General features: G+C 41.9%; 2 protein-coding genes across 2 annotated transcripts; both read left to right on the top strand.

Annotated features, from left to right (window-relative positions):
• Positions 1-4908: 4908 nt before the first annotated feature.
• On the top strand, positions 4909-10315 carry LOC102933083 (arylacetamide deacetylase-like 4). The gene is made up of 4 exons (XM_037881421.2): positions 4909-5091; positions 7144-7360; positions 9093-9156; positions 9535-10315. Exons 1-4 carry the CDS (start codon positions 4909-4911, stop codon positions 10313-10315), a joined length of 1245 nt encoding a protein of 414 aa, XP_037737349.1.
• Positions 10316-16779: 6464 nt separating this feature from the next.
• On the top strand, positions 16780-27197 carry LOC102943824 (arylacetamide deacetylase-like 4). Its single transcript, XM_007053686.4, has 4 exons — positions 16780-16956; positions 19230-19446; positions 21599-21662; positions 26423-27197. Exons 1-4 carry the CDS (start codon positions 16780-16782, stop codon positions 27195-27197), a joined length of 1233 nt encoding a protein of 410 aa, XP_007053748.3.
• Positions 27198-27534: the final 337 nt, after the last annotated feature.

The raw sequence follows: 27534 nt of genomic DNA, 5'->3' as shown, positions 1-27534 counted from the left end.
CACAGACTTTAAGGTCAGAAGAAACCATCATGATCATCTAGTCTGACCTCCTGCACATTGCAGGCCACCGAACCTCACCCACACACTCCTGTAATAGATTCCTCACCTCTGGCTGAGTTACTGAAGTCCTCAAACTGTAGTTTAAAGACTTCAAGTTACAGAGAATCCACCACTGACACTAGTTTAAACTTGCAAGTGATCCATGCCCCAAGGTGCAGAGGAAGGCGAAAAACCCCCAGGGCTTCTGCCAATCTGACCAGGGGAAAATTCCTTCCTGATCCCAAATATGGTGATCAGTTAGACCCTGAGCATGTCAGCAAGACACAGCAGCTAGTCACCTGGGAAAGAATTCTCTGTAAGAACTCAGAGCTCTCCCCATCTAGTGTCCCATCACCGGGCACTGGAGATATTTGCGGCTAGCAGTCGCAGATCAGCTACATGCCATCATAGGCACTCTCATCATCCCATCCTCTCCATAAACGTATCAAGCTCAGTCTTGAAGACAGTTAGGTTTTTTGCCCCCACTGCTCTGCTTGGAAGGCTGTTCCACAACTTCACTCTGATGGTTAGAAACCTTCACCTAATTTCAAACCTAAATTTGTTGGATATAAACTGTCTATCATTTGTTCTCAAGTCCACGTTGGCTCAACTTAAGAAACTCCTCTCTCTCCCTGGTATTTATCCCTCTGATGTATTTAGAGAGAGAAATCATATCTCTCCACAGCCTTCATTTGGTTAAGCTAAATAAGCCAAGCTCTAGGAAGGGGAATACAGGTGCAGTTGTCCTGAATTGTGACACACGGAATCTTACCTGGCCATTTATTGGGTCATTCATTTGAGATACATGATACCAAAATTCATCAGTTCTCATAGTGCTGTCATATTCAGAAAATGCATCACAGATTTGATAATCCCTAAATTTGTAAATCAGAGGATCCATTTGTTGTGTCCTGATCACATCAGGAGATGCTTGTACACAACTGGTTGGATTAACAAAAGCCCTGCTCTCAAGTACAAGATCTTGTAAAGGCATTGCCTTTTCTCACATAATCCAGTGCTTTGCAAAAAAATTAAACTACGAATGTCTTATATGGATGTCTTGTATTGATGATGCTTTTCATTCTTGCATAGTCACATGTCTCAAAATGCACCAACACTTCAGATGCCGGTGACTGCACAGGAGAATCCTTGTAATTGATTTTCATAACATTCTCACTTGCAGCAATCCTAACAAAGGGTTTCATAAATCTCAGACAAATATCTTTGTATAGAGTCATAATTACTCGGTATAAAAGGTGACTCACTGGTGCTTCCATTTGGAGGAGTCAGTTGAACATGTAAAACATGGGCAGCACTGCATGAAAAAAAAAAAAAACCCAACACCTTCATTAAAGGATTCTTGGATCTCATTGGTATTCTTATTTCCCATGTTCCAGGAGCGCTTCTTTGCTCTTTTTCATCAAAAGTCCTGATAAAGAAGGAGTGTAGCCCATCCCAAGTAGCCAAGGTACAGTCAATAGATCTCTCGGCAAGTGCATTTTCACATACGACACACTTTTCTTCACACTAGTATCACAAAATTCAATGGATTCATTCAGCGATGCCACTCTTTTGACACTTCTCTGAAAGTGGTGGTAAATGTTGATCAAATCCTCAACATTCATCTGTAATGAGTTCAATACAGTGCATGAGGTAGGAGAGACAGCCCACTACCTACAGTTTCTGGTTTGTTGTTTGCTTGGCTTTAATTTGAGACAATACACGCTTGTGAATGTTTGCTGCATTGTCGTAACACATTTACTCCAGTCAACATTGTGTTTTGAGAGCCCAGTGTTGGTTACATCAAACAATTCCTGAGATGTACCTGATGTGCAAGAAACCATATCTAAAACCTCAGTAACTGCAAGGCCAGTTTCCGGGTGTTCATACACAACCAAGATTGGAACATACTTCTCAGACTTGTTCACACTAGCATCCTGTGTCAAAATATTGTTTATGGCCTTCAATCACACTTGGTACATTTTCACGTGCTTTTGGTGAGATAGACCCTGGTATAATATGGGTCATTTTTCTGGAAGCACACGCATAGTACTGAGCAATTTTGGAGTCTGGGAACATTTTCTTGAAGAAAGGTCTCACATGATCATTGAGAGCAGGAGGAATGGTATGCTCCAAAAGTAATCCTGTAAATAACACTTCACTTTTGGTTACACGGTCACTCATTTTTGACGCAGCAGATGGAGAACAAGCTACCAAACATTTTGACTGAATTGCAGCCTTGGCCCAGCTCGCTTGTTTCTCCTTAGCAATATGTCTTGAAATATCATTGTATCCGCCATGACTAACAGAAAAATCAGCTCTGCAATACTCACAAAAAGCAAATGTTAGCCCTTTGCCTTGTTTTTTTTGGAGAAAATCATGCTTGTGCTGAGCCCCCCCCCCCCCAAGAGTCTTAAACTGACAGTCTTTTCACTTTTTTCTTTGGCGAATCCTCAATGTCTTGACCAAAGCCAGAGTAAGACAGATTTCAGAGTAACAGCCGTGTTAGTCTGTATTCGCAAAAAGAAAAGGAGTACTTGTGGCACCTTAGAGACTAACCAATTTATTTGAGCATAAGCTTTTTTGAGCATAAGCTCAGTTCATCGGATGCATACTGTGGAAAGTACAGAAGATCTTTTTATACACACAAACCATGAAAAAATGAGTGTTTACACTACAAAAGGTTTTCTCTCCCCCCACCCCACTCTCCTGCTGGTAATAGCTTATCTAAAGTGATCACTCTCCTTACAATGTGTATGATAATCAAGTTGGGCCATTTCCAGCACAAATCCAGAGTCATCGTAGGCACGTGCATAGGGCCCAGTTTGTGGGGGGCCACCCAGCATTAGCTCATGGTCCCTGACTGGTCTAGTTCAGGTACTGATGCAGCAGCCAGTCCCCGGCAGCAGCAAGGAGCAGCAGCACCAGCTGCCCCGTTACCCACTGAGGAGTAGCCCTGGTGCCCCCCATCGTGACGGTGCCAGGGCCAACACTGAGTGAGTGGCATTGCGACCTGGGGCTTGGAGGTCACAGCAGTAAAACATATGACAGTCACAAATACATTTAATGGGTTGCTTTTCACTTTGGTTAGAGGCTCTCTTAAAAACATAGATGCCTCCACTGAGGAATTAGTTTGGACTCATGCCTCTTGGGCTGGATGTTTCCTGAAGAAGGTTTCAGAACCCTGTTGTGAGAAGCATCAGATGTTTGGGAGAATCTCTCCAGGGTGCTAGCCCACTGGTAGAAGAGGGTGCACTCATTTCCTCAGCGGAAGTAGATCTTGAAATCATGAAAGACTTGAAGAACTAAAGTAGGGGCAATGTCTTTGGGAATCTTTCTTTGCTCTGAAAAGCACTGTATGCAGATAGATCCGGCCATGGCAATTTTACAGTCATGCGATTTCTGGGGCACTTTTTTCCTTTTAATAACGGATCTTGGACTACATCATGGCAGACATTTTGCTTCTCCTTTAGCACCAGCGGGGAAGGGGGTGGGTTGTATGATCATTATTGTTTGTATTACTGTAGCAGCTTGAAACCCTAATCATGAACTAGAACCCCAGGGCCCTAGGCCCTGGACAAACACAGAACAAAAAGATGGTCCCTGCCCCAAAGATCTAATAATCTAAGTATAAAACAAGAGATGACTATTGACACATGGGGGAGTACAAGGAAACAATGAGACAATACTGGTCAGCATGATAGGTAGGGGATTCAGCACACCAGCAGCCTAACCATTATTATGTTGGTTTTTTTTTGTAGGCAGCACAGAAAATAAGAATTTTAAGGAAGGTTTTGAAGGAGGATAGTGAGGCAGCTCTGTGGATAGTTTCAGGGAGCTTCTCCTAAGCATGAGGGGCAGCATGGGAGAAAGCATGAAGGTGCTTATTTGAAAATTTAACAAGTGGACAACAGAGGCTGGCATCGCTGGCTGATCGGTTGAGTGGACGAGAGATGATGTAGGTAGGGTGGGAATAGGCTATGAAGGGCCATGAAAGTGAAGATAAGTAGCTTATAGTTGATGGGATTGTTCCTGGAGGCATACCTTGAAAACTGGTGTTAAAGGCTAGATCACTCTCCTGTATTGTTGAGGAAAGCCAGTGAAAGGTGTAATGCACTGATGGGTGGTTGGGCTGTGCATACACATACTAGAAAGAAGAACACAGATTCAGCACATCCGGCCCTAAAAGGCAGATGGGCAAATTCTGATTACTAAAAATCCAATTCATGTGAAGTTCCCAGTAGAAATTTGCGAGAAGAAATTCTCACACTCCAAACTTTCTGTTTTGGAAAACCTGGACCCTAAATCGAACATTTGCTAATTTTTCAGTGGAATTGGCAGCAAAGGAACATCATTGTGTCCTGCAATATGTATGGCACAACTGTCTGACTAAACATTTTTCTGAAGTGCAGTAGCCCTGCTGGGCAGTCTCCTGAAGAATACGAAAATCGGAGAGACTTCGGGCTTTTGGAATGTCCAAGGGTTAGTTCTGCAGTCCCACCAAGAAGTCCATCCAGAACTGAGTCATAATGAAACCACATACAGAATAAACAGAGTTTTCGGTGCATTTGGAATGTTCATTTCTCTTGTATTTCATAAGAAATCATGAATAAAATTACACCTGAGTTTGAGATTCTAGTTTCTTCTGTTGATATGTATTTGTGTGTGGGTGGAGCCATCATCATGATTCATGGGAGGAGGGTGGAGAGAATTACTGATATTGCAATCTTAATCTGATTATGTATTTTGTGTTGTGTATCAAAAGGATGCCCTGTATTGCTTAGTCTTCTGTAAGGACTCTTCAGAAATAGTACTGGAAGAATCAAATCAGAATCACTTCTCTGAGTACATCATCCTCATTCAAGTGCAATGGGGTTTGTTTGTGCTCCTTTGACATTAATAGGAGTGATTTGGATTTCTTCCTTTTTGCTACTGGTATTGTTCATTTGGGCAATTTGTTATGATCTCTTCAAATCAGAACTGCCTCCTGGAATTGACCAGCCGCTAAAGCTTCGGTTTTATCACTCGCTATTAGTTATGACTGCTGTTCTGGTAAGTTGACTTGGCTTCAAAGTGGGGATTCAACTTTTATTTTTGACAATGGGACGGGAGTTGAAAGATCTGTAAAAAAAAAAAAATTCTTAAACAGTCTTCAAACATCTGGAATATGAACTATTGCAGATTAAATTAATTCTTAAAGGTAAAGACTAGAAGCTGATTTTAGAGTTTATTTATTTAGATTTTTTTCTGTGCCTCTCAGACTCCAGACACTTCATAATTTTTAAAACATTGCTTCAAACAAAATAAAAACCTATATTATACGTATTGAATTGTCCACAGATAGATACCCACATAATAGCAAGCCTGACAGAATTCTAATACATCCGCTTCCATAACCCATTTCCTAGTCACATATGTCAGAGAAAAAAGGAAAAGTTATTTCAAACTGGGAAACCAAAGTTTTTTGTTTTGATAATTTTGAGACGTTTTCTTCAACTATTTTTGAGTTGAGAAATTCCTCAAAACTGACCCTTTCCCATAAACACTTCCAGGTTTTGACCAATCAACTTTTTGACAGGAAAATCTCACTGAAAAAATCCCATCCAGCTCTAGTTCAATGCACATACCTGCATTTGTGCATTCACTGGGACAGATTGTGCCTTGACAATTCACAGGCATTTTACTACAGCGCAACCTATCTGAAGCAACAACCCCAGAAATGAATAGACGGACTCTTTAGCTACAGATCAGACAAATGCAGCTTGCTCTGCATATACACTATACCCACATTTTTTACATTGCATGTATTATGCATGCACACACATGAATAGAATACAGAAAGATGTGCAACAGGTTATATTACTCTGAGTTTTGGATGGTTGCTTAATCAGAAGTGGCAAGGAGAAGAGTGAAGTTATGTAGATAATCACAAATGAGTACCAATAAAATGTTTATACCACACCAAACCTGCTACATCTACATGTGTTCTTGATATAGTACACATGGCCCACACACACACACACAATAATCATCTAGGATAATTTTAGGGAATTTAAAACATTGCATTGGGATTATTGATTGTATCCTTCCACTTGCAAAGCTATGGGCCTTAGTTACTATGATTGTGCATGGATCTGAGGAAGAGAAACATTAAAATTAAAACTAAAAACATGAAACATCTTCAAAATGACCAAAAATAATTTTTCTGTCAGTCTTGAAATGTGAATCTTCCAGGGCTAGGAGTGACCAATGCGTCCCCTTTCTTCTAACAAATGCCATAAAGCTCTTTTGACATTGAACTTTATAGCTCATAGACATTACATCTAAAAGTTATTCCTTTTTTGTGAAAGAAAAAGCTGGACCAAGGGTTAAGTATTTGCCACCCTGGACATCGAGCAAGGTAAAGTTTTTTTGTTTGGTTGGTTTGGGGGGGTTTGTTTTTAAAGGAAAATTTCACTCTTGGGAGGAAATATCTATTTGACAGGTTGCTTTAAAAGCATGGCAGGTATTTGAACATACTGAAGGTTTTGGAATGTGATATTAAGTCCTACCTAAGTTGAAGCCTACATTGTGCTGTCTTCATCACTATAGTTACTCATGCTAGCTGGATTCAAGCTAGCTTGAATAAACTAGACTGTGCACAACTTTTGCGGTGGAGACATGCCCTTAGACGCCTCCTTGTCTAGCCCCCGTTTCCAAATCAGAAATTATTTTTCCTTTTCTCCCAATATTTTTAAGATCAACCGTTTTTGTGATTATTTGGCTCCGTAAAAATGAATGATCACAACTACGAACAACAGCAAAAGATGACCCTTTTCTGTATAGGGAACTCTGCACTGCACCATGTCCCCGTTGCTTCTGTTCCGGGGATAGAGATGACTTAGGTCTCCATCAGTGCCAACCTGGCAACTTTCAGCACCACTCAATTTACTTAAAAACAGTTTGATCATTTCTTGGTTTGTGACCGTACTCGGCACTAAAGTGCCACCTCTGTTTCCTGAAATTCAACCCCTCCCAGCAAGCTACAGTCCACGCATTTTGTGTAGTTTGGAAGATTTGGGCCTCTTTGCAGTAATCAATTTCGGATCGCTTTCATTTTAACAGGGAAGGATTTTGGAGAAGCTGGGGATCTGCAGTGACATAAGCTTACTCCGGTTTATGCTGGATGGAATACCACCATGGAGAGATTCAAAACTCCTCATCAGAGATCTGAAGTTTGCTGAGGTGCCAGTGAGGGTTTACCAGGCAAAAACACCATCTGCTGGCCAAAGGAGGGGAGTCCTGTACTTTCATGGAGGTGCTGGCACCCTGGGAAGCATTAGTAAGAAATATCAAGATTAAAATTATGATTGATAATTTAAAAAAAACGAAAGGCAAAAAAACACACATTTTTGGAATCTCAGAAAAGGTTTGTGTCTGGTTTGAAGCTTAGAGAAAAACTGGATTTTTTTTTTTTGTTTTTCATTGATCTGAAATAATTTTTTTAAATTTTTTTGGTCCATCCAAACAAAAAACAAACAAACAAATAAACAACCCACACAAAAAAAAGGGAGTTATTTGGATAGCTCCAAAAATGTCAGAAGTGCCTCTGGGCAATCTTCCACGTCCTTTCTCGAAAATTGCAGGTTTCCAATATCCATTCAGTGGTATAGGAGGTTACAGAGGCTATGATGTAGGCCACCGGTGTGGTCTTTTTGTACCCCACTTTATCACTCCTCAGTGTCAGCAGCCCTGCCCGTTTCAAGTGGTGACAGCATCAGAATCCTTCTCTGCACAGAGCTGGTGAGGGTGACAGCAGCAACTGGTCAGCTGACTTGCACCCAAGCTACTAGCTCTGACACCTGCCTTCCTGAACAGTGTCCCCAGGTAATGCAAACTAAAAGCAGAGTGCCCGACTTTAGCCTCCACATGACTCTCTCCAACTCTAAAAACTCTCAAAGCTGGACTCTAAAATACATGGCAAAGAGCAGTTTAAGTGCACACAAGTATCTAGGGTATGGTAAGAAGGTTCTAAACAACCCCGCTGGTTTCTGGATGTAGGTCAAACACAAGTCAAGGCTGATTCTGAGTGTGTTTTAAAGCATGAATTAACATTTTGTTCCATTACAATACTACTTCTGTTACAGACCAAGAGAAATACCTCTGTGCTTATTGTTTCCTTTTATAGTAACACATCTTTTAGGCATATATTGACTGTAGAATACACCTCTAGAATCTGTAAAAGTCCCCAGACCTCTAAAGATACTTCGGTGATGAATTTGGAATACATGCAAGAGTAAGGTGATATGGATTTGGCCCTTCTTGAGGTTTTGGGGATTTGAAAGCCTTTTGCATATTGAAGTCAGCCCTGATTCACTAACTGATGGAAAGGTTTTATTTTGTGGAGAAATGGACTCAGGGTTGCAGTGGTTTCGACAGCATGTGTGCTCCACACCTTATTAAGGGGCATACATAATAACAGATGTCTAACGTATTCCAAGGGCGATGCACTGTTATGACATCAAAACTTCCCAGCTGTAAGAACAGTAAGACAATGGAACAGACTGCCTCCAGAGGATGTGACAGCTTCTTCACTGGAGGTTTTCAAAAGGAGGCTGGATAGCCACCTGTCTTGGATGGTTTAGACACAACAAATCCTGCATCTTGGCAGGGGGTTAGACTAGATGATCTTCTAACCCCATGATTCTATGACCAACAGAGTTACACTGGGCAAGAATTTGTCACAAAAGACAACTCATGACTACACAGAGCAGGATTTGGATCTAAGTAGATTTTACGTCATTCTTCACAAGTTTCAGTCTTATTTCTAAAGCATATGGAATATATGAGAACTCAAATATCTTCTTCTTCCTTGCCACTTCCTTATTCAGGGTTGGCAACTTTTATAGCCTTCTTTCAAAACTCATGATCGTACATAAGGCTGTTGCACAGATTGGTCTCTGAGGTCTGCTGATATTTGGTTCATGTACCGAGTTTAAGTTTTCCCCTTGATAGTCTTCCATTCACATGTATTAGAACTCAAATATGTCACTCTTGAAAATTTTTGTTTTCAGATGCCTTTGAAAGAGTGTGTCGTTATATTGCCAGAGAAACCGATTCAGTGGTTGTGTCTGTTGGGTAAGTGAGCTCAACCCAGTGTTTTTATATAGGTTTTTCCCCCAATGTGGCAGTTTACAATTGGAATGCTTCTGTGGTACATGCTGAGATCTGAAAATGGAACAGTCCTTACTATTTTAGCTTGTGCCCTATATTTCTGGTTTGAGGGTTTTGTTCATTTTAGGCATGTATTTTTAGGCAAATCATGCTACAGTAACAAATAAAATTATTTTAAATTTTGGACATTTTTATTGAACTAATTAAAATACATAGGTTTTATAAATGTGCAAATTTAGAAGGGCATTTTAAAGAGAAGATGCCATACCAATTAGACATAAAAAATGGAAACGAAATTTTTGTAATTACTTTTTTAAAAATCATAATTTCTTTGATATTTAGTTATCGGTTGGCTCCTGAATATCTGTATCCAAGCCAGTACTGGGACTGCCTCAATGCCACCATACACTTTATGAGGCATGTGGAAGGTTATCAGGTGGATCCTGCACGCATCATCATTTGTGGGGACAGTTGTGGAGGTAATTTCGCTACTGCTATTTGCCAAATACTGGTGAGCAGGACAGACCTCCCAAAAATACGTGCTCAGGTCTTGATCTATCCAGGCCTCCAGGGGCTGGACTTTTATTTGCCTTCATATCAGCAGAACCGCTCAGTCCCCTTCTTGTTCCAGGATCGCGTTGCCTACTTTTGCTTACGTTATCTCAATAAGGACACATCAGTAGTGGAAGATGTCCTGAAGAGTTCCCATGTTCCTGAGGATATGAAACTGAAGTATAAGAAATGGATAAGTGCAGACAATATTTCTGAGGAATTTAAGATCAGAGGCTATAAACCACAGAAACTGCCTTCATATAAATATAAGCATGACGTTCATGAAGTGGCTAAACAAATGTTAGAGGTAATGTTTTCCCCACTTTTAGCAGAAGATGCTATTGTTTGCCAACTTCCTGAGTCTTATATTTTGACCTGTGAATTTGATGTGCTTAGGGATGATGGACTGTTGTACAAGAAACGATTAGAGGATAATGGTGTTCGAGTCAGCTGGTACCATAATGAGGATGGTTTCCATGGAGTATTAGGTTTTTTTGGTTTTGGAATTTTTTCATTTCCCTCTGCAAAAAAGATACTGGATAATACTGTGAACTTTATTAAAAAATTGTGAAAAATATTCTTTTTTAAATGCTGCAGGTCCTGTATTCCAATAGCAAGCGCAAAATACTTTATGCAAATAAAGTAGGCACTTTTTGTTTAGGTTTTAGATTTGAGTTCTTTAAAATATGCAGTATTTTACACTTTCCAGTTTCCACCTGCATAATTATGACCCTCAGATAGAAATTATAACAGCACACAGTAAAGCCAGTATCACCACTGAAAACACACTATAAAAACATGCCTAAGACAAGGGGGGGAAAACAGAAATATTCATTCCGCCCGAGCTGACCTCCAGCAACTCATAGGTCTTTGTACAACAAGTCAGGGTCCTGAGAGAAGCAACAGGGACAACTCTCCAGCCCCTCCAGGCAGCAGAGCGACAAGGAGAGGGGAAAAGAGGGGCATTGTTGTCTCTTGCCCCTTGTCAACATGAAGGATGTTTGGGGAAACACAAGGATGAGAGAGTCTCTTGATGTATAATGCAACACCACCTCCCTTTTTACCTCCCCCACAGATTTCCCTCTTATTGCTCCTATGATCCTAATGTAATTTCCTTATCTCTGCCCCCCAACGTAAGCTTCTGTCAAGGTTGCCTGTTTTTATACTTACCTGCCGGCTTTTGTCACCTGCTTCCTTTGAACCTAGTTTAAAACCCTCTTCGCTAGGTTGGCAAGTTAGTGTGTGAAGATGCTCTTCCCCCTTCTTGGTCAATTGGACCCCATCTCTTCCTAGCACACCTTCTTCCTGGAACTGCATCCCATGGTCGAGGAAGCCAAAGTCCTCCCATCAACACCGTCAGTGCAGCTGTGAGTTCATCTTCAGGATGCATGTGTCCCTGCCTGGGCCCTTTCTCCCAACCAGGAGGATGGACAAAAAACACAACCCGCATCCCTTACTCTTTTCCCCCTAGCTCCCAGAGCCCTGTAGTCACTGCTGATTTGACCCATGACCCATGTATGCGGCGTGACAGATGTCACTCATGTTGCTTAACACACAGCTGGAAGGTGCTCAGGTCCTATGTAATGAGGGCAGTATAAGAATCTGTACAAAACAGAATAGATCTCAGTTTTTGGGAAGAGCTTCAGTGAGTATCACTGCCTTTTATTCCCCCCTCCCCCAATTTTGTCCCAGAACTAAAAACCGTCAGAGAATCACTTTGTCCATGAAGGAAAAAGAAAAGTGGTTTTGTTTCTAAAGCAACACACCAGATGGGCCGTATGGTGATGCAAAGCCTCCTCAGAGCATCATTGTAATAAGGGAGGTTAACTAGGAGTTCACTTGCCCCTCCCTGATGGATTTCACAGGCTCCTTTTCTACATTCTCTTCCTGACTAGTTTCTTCTTTTGCTCTCTCTTTCTCACACTTTGCCATCCTTACCTTCCCCCATTGTTCTGTCTCGTTCATCCTCAAGATGGAGGGTGACTACGCTGGGCCAGTCAGAGTCTACTCTTGGTTACGCTTGAATTCAGTGGAGATGCTCTAAGCTGACGGAGATTAGATAATAGCCACTTGGCTTCAACTTCTTCCTGGCTTCCACCTTCACACGATTCAACATCACTCTCAACTGCCCTGTTCCAGCTACCAAAACTGACCCGTTTACCAACCTCAGGTCAAATGGTCCCATTTCAAACTGACCCTCCCACCGATCCCAATTGAAAACGTTCCTCCAAACAGCCTTGCGTCAAGCCTCGTGACACCCAGCTGCCTTATTCAACCTGCCAGGCCACCTTCCAGAACCTTTGGATGGCAGCATTCCACACCTGCTGTTAAAAGGACGTCATCACACAAATCAGTCTCTCTTTCTTTGTACTATCTAAGCAGATACAAAGAAGTAAAGAACATCCCTTTATAGGTAGCCTGCTGAATATTTTTGCAATCCTCTTGACAACTAATGAACTAAGCAATTGTTACCATGAACCTAACCTCAGAATATTGGGATATACGGGAAACTAGGGTTTTGGTTTTTTTAAAGTCACAGGTGTCTTTCTACCCCCATTGATCATAATGCTTCTGTATGCCAATGATGCCTGAATGGTATAACAGCCCCTGTGCAAGTCAGAACAGTCCTGAGGCTATTCTAACTTGTATTAATGGTTGAACTGGCTCCTGGCCAGTAATAGGGGGCATAAATATGGCAAAAAGCTATTTTTGCTCTTCCCAGGTCCTGAACTGAATAGAGTTTAGTTGAGAGCTCCAGAATCAGGGTCATTGTTCTCAGACCTATCTCCATTGTCATTCCCCCTATCCCTGTTCCCATTGTTCTTTTGCAAACCTGACCTCTTCCTGCTTCTCCCATAACAGACTTTTCCCCTTCCATCATGCTGTCCCAATCCTCTTGCTGCTGGAATAATGCCCTTTTTTCTCACCTACAAATCACCCTCTTTTCTCCTTCTTTCAAACCCATGTCTTTCAGCAATCCCTCTTCTAAACATTAAAATTCCCCACTGCCTCCCTCACAGGAGATGTTGGCCATTGTTTTTTGTTGTCTGTTTTGATTTGATCAGATTATAAAATATTCACGTCAAAGGATTGTCTATAATTATATCCATAGTTTTAACCTGTAAATCTCAAAGCACTTCAGCCAAAGTGGGCAACCATAATTATTATTTTTGCAGATGCAGGCACAAAGATGGCAACTAATGGAGGGGACAAATAATACAGCCTACTTGTCCTGGCTCCCAGCCCCATGATCAGCCCATTAGATCATAGCTGCCCCATAATAGATCTTTGTATAAAACCATGAACATTCACAGCACTATATAAATATTTATCAACAATGTTCAACTTCTATGCATCAGGTACACTTTACTGTTGTGGACAGGAAATTCTTTATCATGCGTTGCATTGCGAGGTAGCATTATCCAGCCTGGTGAGAGAATTTAAACGAGGACTGGAATCGGTAGTTGTTCCGAAAATATTACAATCACTTTCTCCCAGTGGCTTTGTGGAGAGAGAGTAGGTGGCACCAGCTGTGAACCAGGGTAGCTGCTACTTCAGTGCTGGCAGAGGACTCCTCCAGAGAATGGCAAGGACTCACGTTGTATCCACATACAGAACTAGGCCCTGTGAATAGATTTATTACTGTGGATTGCCTGCATAGCTCATGAGGATGGAGCTCACTGCAGGTGTGCACGGACATGTCATTATTTAGCTGGATTCTGCTACGGTAACAAAGGCCTCTCTTGAAGAAGGGATGGCTTGCTTTGCAAATATCACCGTATCCAAGAGTCCGTGTACAGCATGTTTATTCTCTGCTCCTGTCACAAGGTAATTCCAATCAGTTGTGTAGGTTGGACCTTTAATGGGTTCTATAGTTACATGGCCCCAGCAGCAACCGTTCCGCCACAGATTTGCGGTACAAGTCGCAGAGACTACTTGAGACTTTGAGGAACCAAAGCAGCAACATTGTGTACCCTAAGGTGGGCAGCCCTACCCATTGGAACCCTAAGCCTAGGCCCAACTACTCTAACCATAGGAACCCTAACCTTGGGGTGGGGAACCACATGGTTGGGGACGTTATAATTCCTTCCTCTCCAGTTCGTGTGAGCCCCCCAACCCCGCCCCACTCTGTGGAATCTAAATCTGCTAAAAAATTTGTCTCCCAGTATTTAATTCACTTCAAAGTCTACTTACCCGAACAGGCGGTAAAACAAAACGATTCAGGGTTAAAACTCGATATCAGCGCTGAAATACGGAAGGAAGTCTGAATGAGAGAGAAAACCCAATCTGCAAGTATTTATATGTTTGTGAGAAAGAGATCACTTGTCATATTAGGCAAGTTAAATTAGCTCTTTCTACACAAAGGATCCTTAGATCTCTCTGGGATACTTGGTGACATGCTTCAAAAGCAATCACGTTATACTCCTTTCTTCCTTTTTATATTATTATTAGTTCAAATAAAGTGGATCTCAACAGCTAGGTAAATAGGATAAGAAGGTAAAAAATTATTCAAAGTTTTACACTAAGATACACCAATAGGAACAAAAAATGAAGAAATAGCTCTGAAAAAGTAACAAGATAATGGACTAAACAAGGGACTCTTGGTGTCAGCTAGAAAATGACCTTTCCTTTGGAAAGATTGTACAGTAGTTACTGTTACAAGCAACACCTAAGGTGGCTGTGACTGGAAGAATTAAAGATATTTTATAGACCTGACCAAGGAAATCTCAACTTCCACTGTTGTTACTTATACAAGGCACTATAGAGGAATCCTGTGTGTTCAGTTTTAAACCCTTGAGATGTATCACCTAGGCCTCAGGAAACTGGAAAAGAAAAAAGCTTGTTAGGTATATAATTGGCCACCAGGTGTCATCGAGGAACCAAGTAAAACAAACAGGAGCTGCAGAATAAATTCGATCTGGTAAAATATTTCCGTCTAAATTTATTTTTGATGAAAATTGGATTTTTGCTCACGTTTCCCGCAGAGTGATGGCTTTCCTCAAAAATGGTCAGTCTCCATCCGAAAACGGAAGTTTCTGGTTTTCAACCAAAAAAATTAAATTTCCAATGAAAAATTAAACAAAAAGGATCCCCCCCCCCCACGTTTTCATCAAAACTTTCACTGAAGGGGAAATTCCCCCTCCCCCAATAGCTCTACTTGGAATCTTTCTAGTTGAACTCTGCCTACAGAATGGGGGCACAATACATTCATGTCATAGTTTGTTTTTAAAATGACTTTTTTAAACGGAATAATTCATGCCAGTTTTATACTGGGCCTCATTTTGGAGATGCTAAGTTCCTACTGCCTTCAGTTAGAGCCTGAGTGCTCAGCACCTCTGGAAATGAACTGCCTGGTATTTTACAGAACGTGGGTCCCAAAATACTTTAGCGTTTCCATAAACGGTGCAGTTACAGAGCTAAATCATATCAGGGCACGGGGGAAATAAAGAAATGTTGCTAAGAAGGAAACTATATTTTTTCAGCTGCATTTCCAAATGAGAGAGAGAGAGAGTTATTGAGGCAAAGAAATGCAGGAAGGCTGGTCAAGATGTCAGGAGCCACAGAAATGAAGGCTCTTGTACCTACAGTGGTACAGATAGAGATACAGGAAGGAGACCACTAGAAAAAAATAGGGGGTGCAAAGGAGGAAGAGAGAGTGACCAAACCCACGAGACAGGCCACAGCAAGACCATAGAGGGCTTTGGGAATTAAAAGAAAAAAATTAAATTGGGTCCTGATGGGAAGGAGCCATGGAAATTGCTTGAAAGTGGGACTGATGTGGGTGAAGTTTTCTGGGCATGTTAGGAGGCTGTAGGCAGCATTCTGTATATGCTGCAATTCAAAGAGCTGGGAATTGAGGGGAGCCAAATGGGAGGTGTTGCAAAGGCTGATGAGGGTTTTGGGAAAGGTGGAACCAATGTACTGCGAGAAGGAGAAGAATAGCACGTAGTCACTTACAAATGCTGGCAGAACATCAAATCAGAATGAAGTTGGGAAGGGTGGCAAGACATGAAGTAAGAATTCTTCCCTGCCATCAGAATTGCTTCCAAACACCAAGGGCTAAACCAATGTGGTACAAATGGATATAGCTCCATTTGAATTCAATGAAGAGATACCAATTTACACCAGCTGACAATCTGGCCCATTTAACATAGTTTGGAGTTCATCCCCCAGTCTAAATGCAGAACCACTATTGATGAACTAAACAGATTGCTCCCTTCATTGCTAAAATAGGTATTTTAAATTCCTGCTGTATTTTAGGCTGACCCTTCTGGTGCCTGTTGAGGGGTAAAGGAATGAGGCTGTGGATTAGCCCAGGCCGAATACCACCAAATATACAGAGAAAAGCATCCGAACTTTTGGATACTTGTCTGAATCAAATTTCTAAAAGATTCAAGACATTGTCACTTCCTCCCCCTCCCTTGGCCCTCTGGAAATAGTGGGATGCCTAATTTTAGAAGGTTTAAAATTACCACCAGCATCAAAAATTAAACGCCAAAGTCCCATGTTCCTTGGAATGAACACACTGTAGATACAGAACTGTCCTGCTGACTACCTGTAACATTGTTAACTTTGTACATGTACAGTTTAGGGTTGGCTGGCTCTGTCTCTCCATGAATAAATCTTCACATCACTTGTGTGGGATGTCAGGATGGGCGCACTTGCCAGAATAGCTGCTAGCAGAATTTTATACTGCTGTGCTAGAGAAAGCCTACATTAAACGTGTGAATCCAGCCAGTTACAGTGCAGACACGTACCATCTCATCTTTGCACAATGTTCAATGTGATCTTCTAACTAGTATTTATCTGCAACACTTGCCCAAATTGTTATGAAATCATTTACAGTGTCAACAGTGCTGTGATGAAATATTGGGTGCTACAAAACATTCTCCAGTGTTGTTTCAGCTTAGGAGTACAACCCACACTCTTTTGTGGATGTAAATAACCTAGTAATATATCCAAGACACTTCAGAAACTAGAAGGAACATCAAGTCAAAGTCAGTTCTCTGACTACATCGCCCCCAGTCAAGAGACATGGAGCTTGCTTACTTCTTGTTCACAATTGCAGCAGAAATATTGATTGTTTCTTTTACTCTGGTGGCAGCATGGGCAATTTATTATGATCTCTCCAATTCAGAAATCCCTCCTGGAGTCGAGCAACCTGGAAAGCTTCGCATCCTTCATTGCCTGATGATTACTATATGTTTTCTGGTGAGTTTTCCTGGCTTGAAACTGTGTTTACATTTTGGTTTTTGATTGACATGGGAGGGTTGTAGGGGAAGAAGGGGAAAGTTTTAAAAGTAAATGTTTAAATGTGGTGCGCTCTTCTGAGCCAGAAACTAGGAGAGATGGGACAAGTATTTAAGATAAGAAGAAAAGCTGACTTTGAGTTATGGAGCAAATTCCATCCTTCTCCTGGATATGCTCCTGCCAGCAGAATTTGATGCATAAGTCAGTGTGGCAGAGAATTCAACTCTGAATTCCACTGTCCAGGGACCAGCTGAGATCAAGTCTGGTACTGAGGGGCCTGGAAATCTGCTGTTATGTACATCCTCTACTACCCCTGCCCTTCAGCGAAGAGGTATCTTAGGGCAACAGCAGCTACTGTCCTCAAGGCTGCAACAGACACCTGTAGAACAGCAGCTGGCCTGACACAGAGGTTTCCTTTCCTTGCTACTCCATCCTTGTGGAAATACTTAGGGTAGAGTGTTCACAAATTCTGGTATCGGCAAGGAGATTCATGCAATGCATACCATTTAGAAGCAACACCCTGCTTTCTACTAAATATATAAATCTCACTGTGTGAAATATTTCCGTGCAACATAACTCAATAAAAACTGCTTGCAAAACTGAAATGGTTTAACTTTTTTTAAAAACTGGTTTGTATGGGCTAGCATGCCTTCGTGTTCAAAAAGATGTTGCCTTTTCCATAGCTTAGTTGGATTGTTGTGAGCCCACAGTGCAAGGTTTAGGTGTGATGTGCCCTTGCATGTTCATGCAGATTTGCATATGTCCAGAACTATGTATGGGAGTGAAATTCACAAGCTAATAGCAGCCTCAAATGTTTGCAGATAAGTTGGTGTGTTTTGATTGTTCCATAAGGTGGAAAGGTATCAACTTTTTGCCCCCCCCCCGGCTCACTTACAGCCATTAATTTTCTTGTTGTCTAAAAGTCCAATGACTTTTAAAAGTTGGCAAATGGCTGTGAATGGACAAAGACTAATTTTGACAACTTTTGAGATCTAAGTTGAGCACATCACACAATTCTAGTGCTTGTGTAATGAGGAGATGATTATTTTATTTCTTGGTTACAGAAATGATAATCAATTTCCTGTATCTGAGGCACAACTGCATTACCAAAGTTATCTGTCTGACAGGTAGTTTTACAGTACAACTTTTTAACAATGGGGATTAGATAGCTTATGGGGACTGGTGATGGAATACAGAGCCTTTTACCTAGGTCAACTGTTCAAATTAACCTGTCATGGCAACTACAACTCACAATAATCTGAAGGCTATTTGGTTATCTATATTGAAGGAGTTGGTAATCTTAGTTCACTTTCTAGTGGACCAATGACCACTATTGGCATGGACTGGAACTTTGTTAGCATTCTTGGTAAAGGACTTATTAGGCCATGAGGGCTAAAGCACCCTCTTGTTTGAGGCATAAAGACTGGGCGATGTAGGGGTAACTGGCACAGCCACTATCAATGAGGCATTTATTCTGAAAAAAAACAGAGGATTCCATCTCCAGGCCTATCAACATGGCAACTTTTACCATCAGAGCTGGGGGAAAATTTCCACACGAATAGTATATTCACCAAAAAAAAAAAAGAAAAAAAAAGGCAGGTATGGGTAAACCAAAAGTATTCCCAGATTTGACACAAATTCACCAAATAGTTTTGGCTAATTCCCCCTGGCTTTAGCTGCCATTCATACAACCAGCAGCAGGTGACAGTGTCCTCTGTGTAGCCCTGTGGTTGGGATGCTCACCAGCATTCAATTCCTCCTGCTGTCTGATGTGGAGAAGAAATCTGAACTTGGGTCTCACACATTATGAATGTCTGTGGAGTACTGCTATGAATGACAGTGAATAGCCATTGGGTGAGGGAAAGAGAGAGGCTGACTCTGTAGAGGTGGTTAGCCACTCATTCATCTGTGGTATGGGAGACCCAAATTCAAGTCCCTGTTCCAATGAATATTTAATTATTTATACACAGTTCAGCAGCATTATCAAGGGAGACAGAGAGACCCACACCAGAATGCCCCATAGCCCAGTAGCTAGGGTACTTTTGTGCACTGTAGGGAATGCAAATTCAAATCCCTTCTCCATATTAAATGGAGGGAGGAACTGAATGCAAGTAGGTGCCCTAACCACTGGACTAAAAGCTATAAGGAGGGCACCAGCACTGCCTCCTCCTATCTGCACAGTGGCCAGCTCTGGGCCATCGTAAATAATTTCTGGCTTTCCTTGTTCCAAACAGGGTAAGATTTTTGAGCGCCTGGGTTTCTGCTCTGAGATCAACTTCATCCGCTACACACAAGATGAACAAAACCTGCAGGAGGACCCCAAACTCTTCAAAAAGGACCTACAGTTTGCAGAGGTGCCAGTGAGGGTTTACCAGCCTAGAGCGCCTTCTGTTCGCAGAAGGAGAGGCGTCATCTACTTGCATGGAGGAGGCTGGATGTTTGGAAGCATTAGTAAGTCATTAAAGGGAGGAAAAAACCAGGAATGGTATTTAAAACAAATAACTCATCTGAACTGTTTAGAACCTCAAAAAAGGTTCCAGGTCTGTTTCCCATTTCAGGAGAAGTTTTGGATCAGGTCTTATTGTATCCAAATGAAGTTGTGGCTTCCATATTAGCATCTAAATGAATGTACACTGTTGGTAAAAACAGCTTTCAAATCCAACCTTCTGAAGCCTCATGGCTAACGCCCTGTTTTTATTTAAATTTGTGCAACGCCATTGAACTCTGAGGGGAGGATTGAGGTCTGTAATGTTAATCAGTGCCTGTATTTTGGGTGTCCATGTGATGTTAAAATGTCACATGGCGGGTTTTGTTTTTTGGGGGTGGGTGGAGAGTTTACACTAGGTGGAAAAGATTGCCTGTCATAGGCCACCCAAAGCTTTTCCACTAAGATTGGAAGAAACATTCTCTAGGAAGTGGATTGTCACAGATAGCATTGCGGGCTAACAATGCTATCTTTGCCACAAGGAAACTAGCCTCTTGTTTTCCAGAAAACTGAAAATACTCAGGGTAGAGCTGGATGAATAACTGATTTTTTCAGTTCACAGGCAGCTCTGCAAATAAATTAAATAAATAAATTAAAGCCATCGGTTTGGGTCAAACAGAGTGGAAAACGTTGTTGGTGGACTTTGTTGACATCCACTTCATAATTTTCAGCGCAGTGGGTAGGATATTCACCTGAGATGTGGCGGACCCAGGCTCAGATCTCTACCTTAGAACAGGGATTTGAAGTCACATCTCTCTTCTCTTAAATAAGTGCCTCAACCCCCAGGCAATAGGCTATTCTGGGGCCGGTCTATTTCTATCTCTCTTGGTATAGCTGTTCCACTTTGTATAAAATACTTGAATAGTCACTGGGCCAGAGAGCAAGAGTGAGAATGACTGGATAGCCTGGGGCTAAGGGGGATGTAGCAGGGGGAACAGCCAAGGTAAAGTCCTTGTGCCAATGAATAATTATCTGTATAAACTGGAACAGCTGCAACAGGAGAGACAGAGTGCCCCACCCTAGAACAGCTCATAGCCTAGTGGTTAGGGCAGCCAGCTGAGACGGTAGAGACCTAGTTTCAAATTGCTGCTCCAGAGCAGTGATTCAAACCTTCATCTCCCACGTCCAGATGAATGCCCTAACCACTAAGCTAAAGGTTATAAAATGGGCAGCAGCACGGCTGTCCCTCATGTTGTAAACCTAGCTCTCCCCCGAAAAGAATTTTGGCCAAAACTATCTGGTGAATTTCTGTCATATTAGTAAATAGTTTCAGGTCGAACAAAACTGCATTTTTTGGCAAATAAACTACACGTCTGGAAATTTTGCCCCGCTCAAACAGATTTTTGAAGGGTCTTCAAGCCAGTCTCCAATTTTGCGCACCCTTTCAGTTGCAGGTTTAATATCGTGGGTGCAAATTTAGGGTCCTTTTCAAGACAATTTAGCCATCACTATCCATTTATTGCCGTAGAAAGGATCAAGAGACCAAATTCTGCCCTCAGTTTCTCCCTTTCAACCCCACTGCCTTCACGGAACAATAAAAAGGTGAGACAAGTACAAGGCAGATTTAGCACAAGCACATTAGCTGTGTTACAGAATATACAACAGTACTGATCGGACTGCCTCAGAGCAGTGTTATGTGATATGGTGTTAAAAATGTTGATGGCCCCTCTGGATTAGGGCTCCCGATACTGGTGGAGCTAAACAGTAGAAAACTTTTTGAAATCTTCCCCAGCGTATAGAGAACCAACCCATGCCTACCGTTAAATCAGTAGTAGGTGGTATGTGTTATTTCGTTGCAGTGGTGGTCTGAAAAATCCATGCCTGAGCTTCTTAGAAATATGCACGTGAAGGGAAAGGTGAAAAGTGTTGCACTTTAACAGTGCCGCAAACAAGTGAAAATGCAGTTCATGAGCTAACAAATACAAATATTTGACTGGCAAAAACAAATAAACCCAAGAAGACTAGAAATAGGCCCAAACCAAAACTACGGATTCACCCCCACACTATTTGGGATGGAAAACTTTGGATCCAGGTCTGGATTAAGAAACAAAATGTTCCGCTGGGACTCATCTTAATGTAAGACACTAATTCAGTGCCATTCGAAACATTTGTTTTCAGATTCCTATGACAGAGTGTGCAGCTATATTGCCAGAGAAAGCGAATCAGTGGTGGTGTCTGTTGGGTGAGTTAACCCAGTGCAAATGGAGATTATGTACAAGGAGTGGGTACGACAACCCTGTGCAGTATCTTTGGGGACCGTTGTATTCAATGTTTATGTATTATCGTGTTCTGCTTCCTGTGGAAGGGTTACCATAGCTCTTCCAGGAACTAGAACATTGCAGGTTTTCATACATCAGATCAACTGCACCCAGATTTCCCCTCAATGGTCCAGCGAGAGCACCCATTCTCAGGCTTCCAGCTCCGCAGCCATTGCCATTTGGGAGTGGAGACCTGCCTCTCCCTCCCTTCTGACTGGGGTATTTCCAGGCTTCCCAGCTGCCTGCCTTCACTGTGGTATTTCCAGCACAGACTGGCTGCCCAAGCACACCTGCTTGCTTTCTCTTCCGAGACGATTCACCGTGTGACTGCCCATCGTTATAGATATCACACAGCTCTTTTTATGCTAGTCTATTTTATTGGTAAATACACTACAGAGAGAACGTACTAAAAACAATAAAAACCTACTTATGTACTAACAAGCTTACTAGACATCCACCCAGTTCTAACATAGGCTCCAGCAGGAGCAGTCCTTCAAAACCCCACAAAGGGGGGTCTCTTGTTTGGTCACAACTTCATAACAGCATCAGCTCACAACTAGCACACTCCTCACATTTTATTCCACCCTTTATACAAGTCAAGATCTTTGATCTGGAATTTCTAGGAGCAGGTAATTAGTAAACAATGGGTTTTCCACACCAGGGCGTACTTCAAAAGAGTGGTTTTGAAGTGGATCATTTGAATTCCCCCAGGTACTTTCTAGGAAACCCACTTCACCTGCATTGTTCCAAAAAGCCCTTTGAAGTTCTTAATATCTTTCAGGGATTGCATTAGTCAGTCTCCTAGAGAAGTTACATACTATGACAAAGCTCTGTCCTTGTCTCTGGGTCCCGCGTTTCTTGGTGGATTTCGCTAGCCTCAGAGGCTCGCTGTGACCCTCTATGTAGCCCTTCTCTCTTTAGAGGCAAGGGTCACAGCCGACTGAGCCATTTTCATCATAAGCCAGCAAGGGAGGTGAGGAGAAGCTATCCTCCCTTGCACAGTCTCTGTTGTCTCCCAGTCTCAGTGATTAATCAGAGGGCAAAGGGGCAGAACCTGGGCCAGCCCTCTGCTCCGCGCTCCAGCCCAGGGACCCTAATAGTATCAGCTATGGTAACTGATCTTTTAGAAACAGGATGCGTACAAATCCCTGGGCTACTTCCCCACAGCAGCCCCCCACTTCCTCAGGCTTCACTTCACCCTTGCCTCAGGGCCTCCTTCCTTGTGCCTGATATGGTGTGTACTACTCAGCCTCTCCAACAGTGTAGCTTCCTCCTTCAGCTCCTGACACCCACACCCTCACTGACTAACTGGGAGGCTTTTAACTAGTTCCAGCCAGTCCTTGATTGGCTTCAGGTGTCCCAATCAACCTCGCTATAGCCACTGCCTTCTAGAAGGATCTTAATTGGCCCCAGGTGTCTTGATTAACCTGGAGCAACTGCCATTTGGTTACCATGGTACCAGGGATTTGTTTAGCCTGGGGCTAACATACCTGTTCCTCACTACTTTACTGTAGCCGTCTGGCCTTGCCCCGTCACAATACCTACAATTCCACAATATCACACACTCAATTGCATTTTTAATTCGACGGACCCCAAAGACGATAAACCTAATTCACAAAGGTCCAACCTAATTCAATAAAGTATATTCAGGATATTGCAGGAAATTGTCAGTCTGTCACAGGGGTGATTGAGGCAAGTCGCTGAGATGGTAAACAACTCCAAAGAGGTACCACCACCCTCTGGGTTGGTTTGAAAGTTCTGGTTGAAACTGGATTTTCCAGAGACCAAGAGACAAAGAAATAGCTTTTGGTATAAAAAGCTGAGCTTGAACTAATATAGGGTCTTCCTCTTGATTCAGCAAACAGACAGGATCTTTGGTCTTAGTAGGGTACCAGGCCTTATTGGCCTACCACAGCCCGGTAAAACCAATGGATGATTTTGGGTACATTTAGTGTCTAAATCTGTTTATGGTTTATTATAGGTTTTCTTTGTGATGCTTTTACCTTAAGAATAAATGTTCTCTGCTGAGAAAGAGCTGTGTGGTAACTCGTAATTGCTGGTATATTCAGAATATTGGTACACTGGTCATAGACGCTGGAGAAAAAGCCACCCGGGGCTGGCCATCAGGTAGACTGGCTTGCTGGGGAGATCACAGTGTATGTCAGGGGGCTGTGGAGCCTTATAACCCCTGGTCAGAAGGGAGTAGGACACAGGTCCTTGCCCAGGGACAGATGACAACTAGAGACCTGACTGGGCAGTTCTGGAGTGGACCATGGAAGGGGGATACAAGTGCAGTTACCTGGAACTGTGACAGAGAGTTTAGAACTTGCATGTTGGACTTTCAGGAATATGCCTTTATTGGAGAACTGCTTGTCCAGCATTCACATTCTGCACTGTACCCCATTTTCCTCCATGCTGCGATGATGCCGGGCCTGCCCTGTGATACAAACTAGTCATCCCGCTACCCCCAACCCTGGTTCCTGCCATGAAAACAGAATTTTTTCCTTTGCATTTAATCCAATATTTACTATGGTTTTTGCAGACCCAAGAAATAGTTTACCTGTGGTATGCAAATGTTATTGAGAAGGTCACACAAGGTTATGTCGTAGAACGAACAAGAGGGCATTTGAACACATGTCTAATGTCCTCTACCCTTTTTGGGAGAGCATGTGCTTCAAGCCTGTGGAAAGCAGACCTTGCAATAGGAGACTCTTCCTCAGGGTTACTTTGTTTGGGATATGTTCTTGTATTACGTATACCATTAAATTAAGAGAGAGCATGCATCATTTTCCTATTTACAATACACAAAAGGTGCACGCCCCTCTGAAATGCCTCTTTCTCTTGTATCATAACTGCTAACATAATTGCTTCCTGTTTAGGAACGACTCCCCCTATTTTATTATTAGTGAACTATTTGTTCTTTATTTGCCTTTTCTATCAAAAATCTCTCCTTGTCTAGTCTATTGCAGCAGAGTTAAGAGAAGTGTCTACCTCTTTCTCCTCATATGTCCCTCTCCGAAGTTTCTCACATTGGGAGGCAGATACTTGGCATTTTCAGCACCCCAGATTAACGTCAGGGAACATATCTACTTGTCGCCTCCTACTTGCTATGCTCCACCTTTTAGAAATACTTCCTGTCTCCTTCACTCCCACAGTGGTGACCTTCTTTCATGCCACTCGTAACTTCAACATTAATTAGGAGGCTGTGGTTATCAAGAGGCAGATCAAGGCCCCTTTAAAATCTTGGCCCCATGTATTTTTAAAATATTTACTATATTCACGGTTAATGTTGGATCCTTGTTTGATTGGTCCTTTCTCTGAAGCAGTCTGTCTCCCATAAAGAGAGCTGATCATGTTTTACTTCTGATTGTTTTCTGCTATTAAGCGGAGCCCATTCCTGTGGGAAGACTGTCTATTGAAATTTGAACAGTTGCAATAAGATTGCAACTTTATATAAAGGAAATGCTTCCTGCCCACAGAGGCCTTATTTATCTTTTGGCATAATAGTAGTAACTATTATTACTAAATAGCGCACTTAATAATAACCGTGTACAGCTCAATGAAGAAAAATGCAAAAGAATGACAAAGCAAGGGTTCTTCTTAGACGCCAATAGCCATTTTGAAGAGCACATCCATACAGCTTAGAGTGAAGAACGAAGCTCCACTCAAAATTAAACTCACTATGAAGGGTTTCCCCAACTCCTTCCAGTTCAGGATATTAAAATTTTTCCAGCACATGGACCCTGGGAGAGGAATGGTAGAGGGATGGAAGAGCAGAAGAAAAACAATTGACTGTAAATAGAAATTAGTTGGTTTTGAACCTCCTCTCCCAATTATTGTCTTTCCTTGTTGATGGGTAGCAAGTAAAAAATTTAAAAAAACCTAAACAGAATATTAGGGGAAGCTAAAAAGGATCCTCTTTCTGTAAGAAAATCCCATCACCAAGAATGAAGAATTTTGAAAGAAAATTTTCAATTATTATGACTTATGTTATTACAGTTGTTCCTCGAGAACCTAGCTGAGATCTGCACTCCATTATGGTAGATGCATTCGAATCCACAATGAGGAGCAGTCCCTGCTTTTTAGAGCCTCCAATCTAAATAGATGAGCTGTGTGAGTAACCGATTTTTCAGTTCAGTAGGTGAACTAAATGATTTAAAAAATTGGTTTGTTTCCACCCAAAACAAAAATTTTCTGGTGAATCACAACCCCCCCCCTCGAAAATGTCATTTTGGTTTGAACAAAATGTTTCATTTGACCCAAAACCAAATGTTTTGGGGTTTTTTATTTAAAAAAAGCCCACCTTTTAAAAAATAAAATTGACTTAAAATTCAAACAAAAATAATTTTGAATTGAAAAATCAGAACTTTTTTTTAAAAAAACATCGAAACAAAAATTTTTTGATTATTTTCGCCCCCTGAAACGATATGCCGAATTCAATACAAATTTGCAAAATGTTTCGGACAAATTTAATCTGCATTTTTAGGCAAAAAAAAAAGTTGTGTCTGAAAAATTTCAACCTGCACTCTGAACAGACAGAGCAGTCAAAGCGCGTGAGGGAAACAGAGGCACAGTTAGATGAAGAAGCTTGGTCCATGGTGAGTGACAGGCCTAAGAACAGAACTGTCCCTCCCAACGCCCAGCCCTGCTTCCTCTCCAGTAATCAATGTCTCCAATGTTGTAGGTATCGTCTGGCTCCTGAGCACAAGTATCCATCTCAATTTAGGGACTGTCTCGCTGCCAGCGTACACTTTATGAGGACGGCAGAAGACTATGGGGTGGATTCTGCCTGTGTTGTCATTAGTGGGGACAGCGTTGGAGGCACTCTTGCTGCTGTTGTTTGCCAAGCATTAGTGAGCAGACCGAATTTTCCAAAGCCACTTGCTCAGATTTTGATTTATCCGGGCCTTCAGGCAATTGATTTTTATTTGCCTTCATATCAGCAAAACCGTGCAGTGCCCATCCTGTACCGAGAGCACGTTATCGGCTGTTGTCTGAAGTATCTGGAGAAGGACGTCTCAGTATTGGAAAATGTCATGGAGGGGACTCATGTTCCTCTGGACGTGAAACAGAAGTGTGGGAGATGGGTAAATCCAGACAATATCCCTGAGGAGTTTAAGGCCAGAGGCTACAAACCACATTTGCCCACTTCATACTCAGATGAAGTCTATGAGGCGGCTAAACTGGCTTTAGAGACAACTTTTTCACCTCTTCTGGCTGAAGATTCCATTGTCAGCCAGCTCCCCCGGTCTTATATTTTAACGTGTGAATACGATGTGCTTCGGGATGATGGACTGCTCTACAAGAAACGGTTAGAAGACAGTGGTGTCCCTGTGACTTGGTACCACGTTAAAGATGGCTTCCATGGAGTGATAAGCCTATTTGATTTTGGGATTCTATCATTTCGCTCTGGTAAAAAAGCAATGGATAACATTGTAAACTTTCTAAAAAGCTTATGAAAACTGTTTAAAAATGTTTGTATATATTTTAAAGTCTATATTTATACCAAGTTTCCTGAAGTCTATATCAAAGATTACTATGACAGGATTAGGGGTTTGTGGTTTTGATTCTGCTCTCGTGTTTTAGTTGGGAGGGAAGGGGAAAAATAAACAGGCCTACTTTTAAGGCTTATTGAGTTCACATTCTATAAGAATACAGAGTATTGTACAGGTTTCTTTTGTTCAGTTTTGACTCCCAGACTGGAGAAATAATTTCTTTTGTCCTTTTAAATGATTCGTAATTTTAATAATTAAAGAATGCTTTCACGAGTACAGTAGAAAAAGAAATATACAATGC

The sequence above is a fragment of the Chelonia mydas genome, chromosome 18, assembly GCF_015237465.2.
Source record: "Chelonia mydas isolate rCheMyd1 chromosome 18, rCheMyd1.pri.v2, whole genome shotgun sequence".
Taxonomy (NCBI): Eukaryota; Metazoa; Chordata; order Testudines; family Cheloniidae; genus Chelonia; species Chelonia mydas.
The sequence above is the reverse complement of the archived record's forward strand: the minus strand, read 5'-3'. Positions and strand labels throughout refer to the sequence as shown.

What these genes read in the sequence shown, in the direction of transcription:
- LOC102933083 (XM_037881421.2), top strand. Translation starts at nt 4,909, where the DNA reads ATGGGGTTTGTTTGTGCTCCTTTGACATTAATAGGAGTGATTTGGATT. An exon ending in TGGCACCCTGGGAAGCATTA is followed by an intron (nt 7,361 to 9,092) that starts GTAAGAAATATC and finishes TTTTGTTTTCAG; the next exon opens with ATGCCTTTGAAAGAGTGTGT. An exon ending in TCAGTGGTTGTGTCTGTTGG is followed by an intron (nt 9,157 to 9,534) that starts GTAAGTGAGCTC and finishes TTTGATATTTAG; the next exon opens with TTATCGGTTGGCTCCTGAAT.
- LOC102943824 (XM_007053686.4), top strand. Translation starts at nt 16,780, where the DNA reads ATGGAGCTTGCTTACTTCTTGTTCACAATTGCAGCAGAAATATTGATT. An exon ending in TGATTACTATATGTTTTCTG is followed by an intron (nt 16,957 to 19,229) that starts GTGAGTTTTCCT and finishes TGTTCCAAACAG; the next exon opens with GGTAAGATTTTTGAGCGCCT. An exon ending in CTGGATGTTTGGAAGCATTA is followed by an intron (nt 19,447 to 21,598) that starts GTAAGTCATTAA and finishes ATTTGTTTTCAG; the next exon opens with ATTCCTATGACAGAGTGTGC.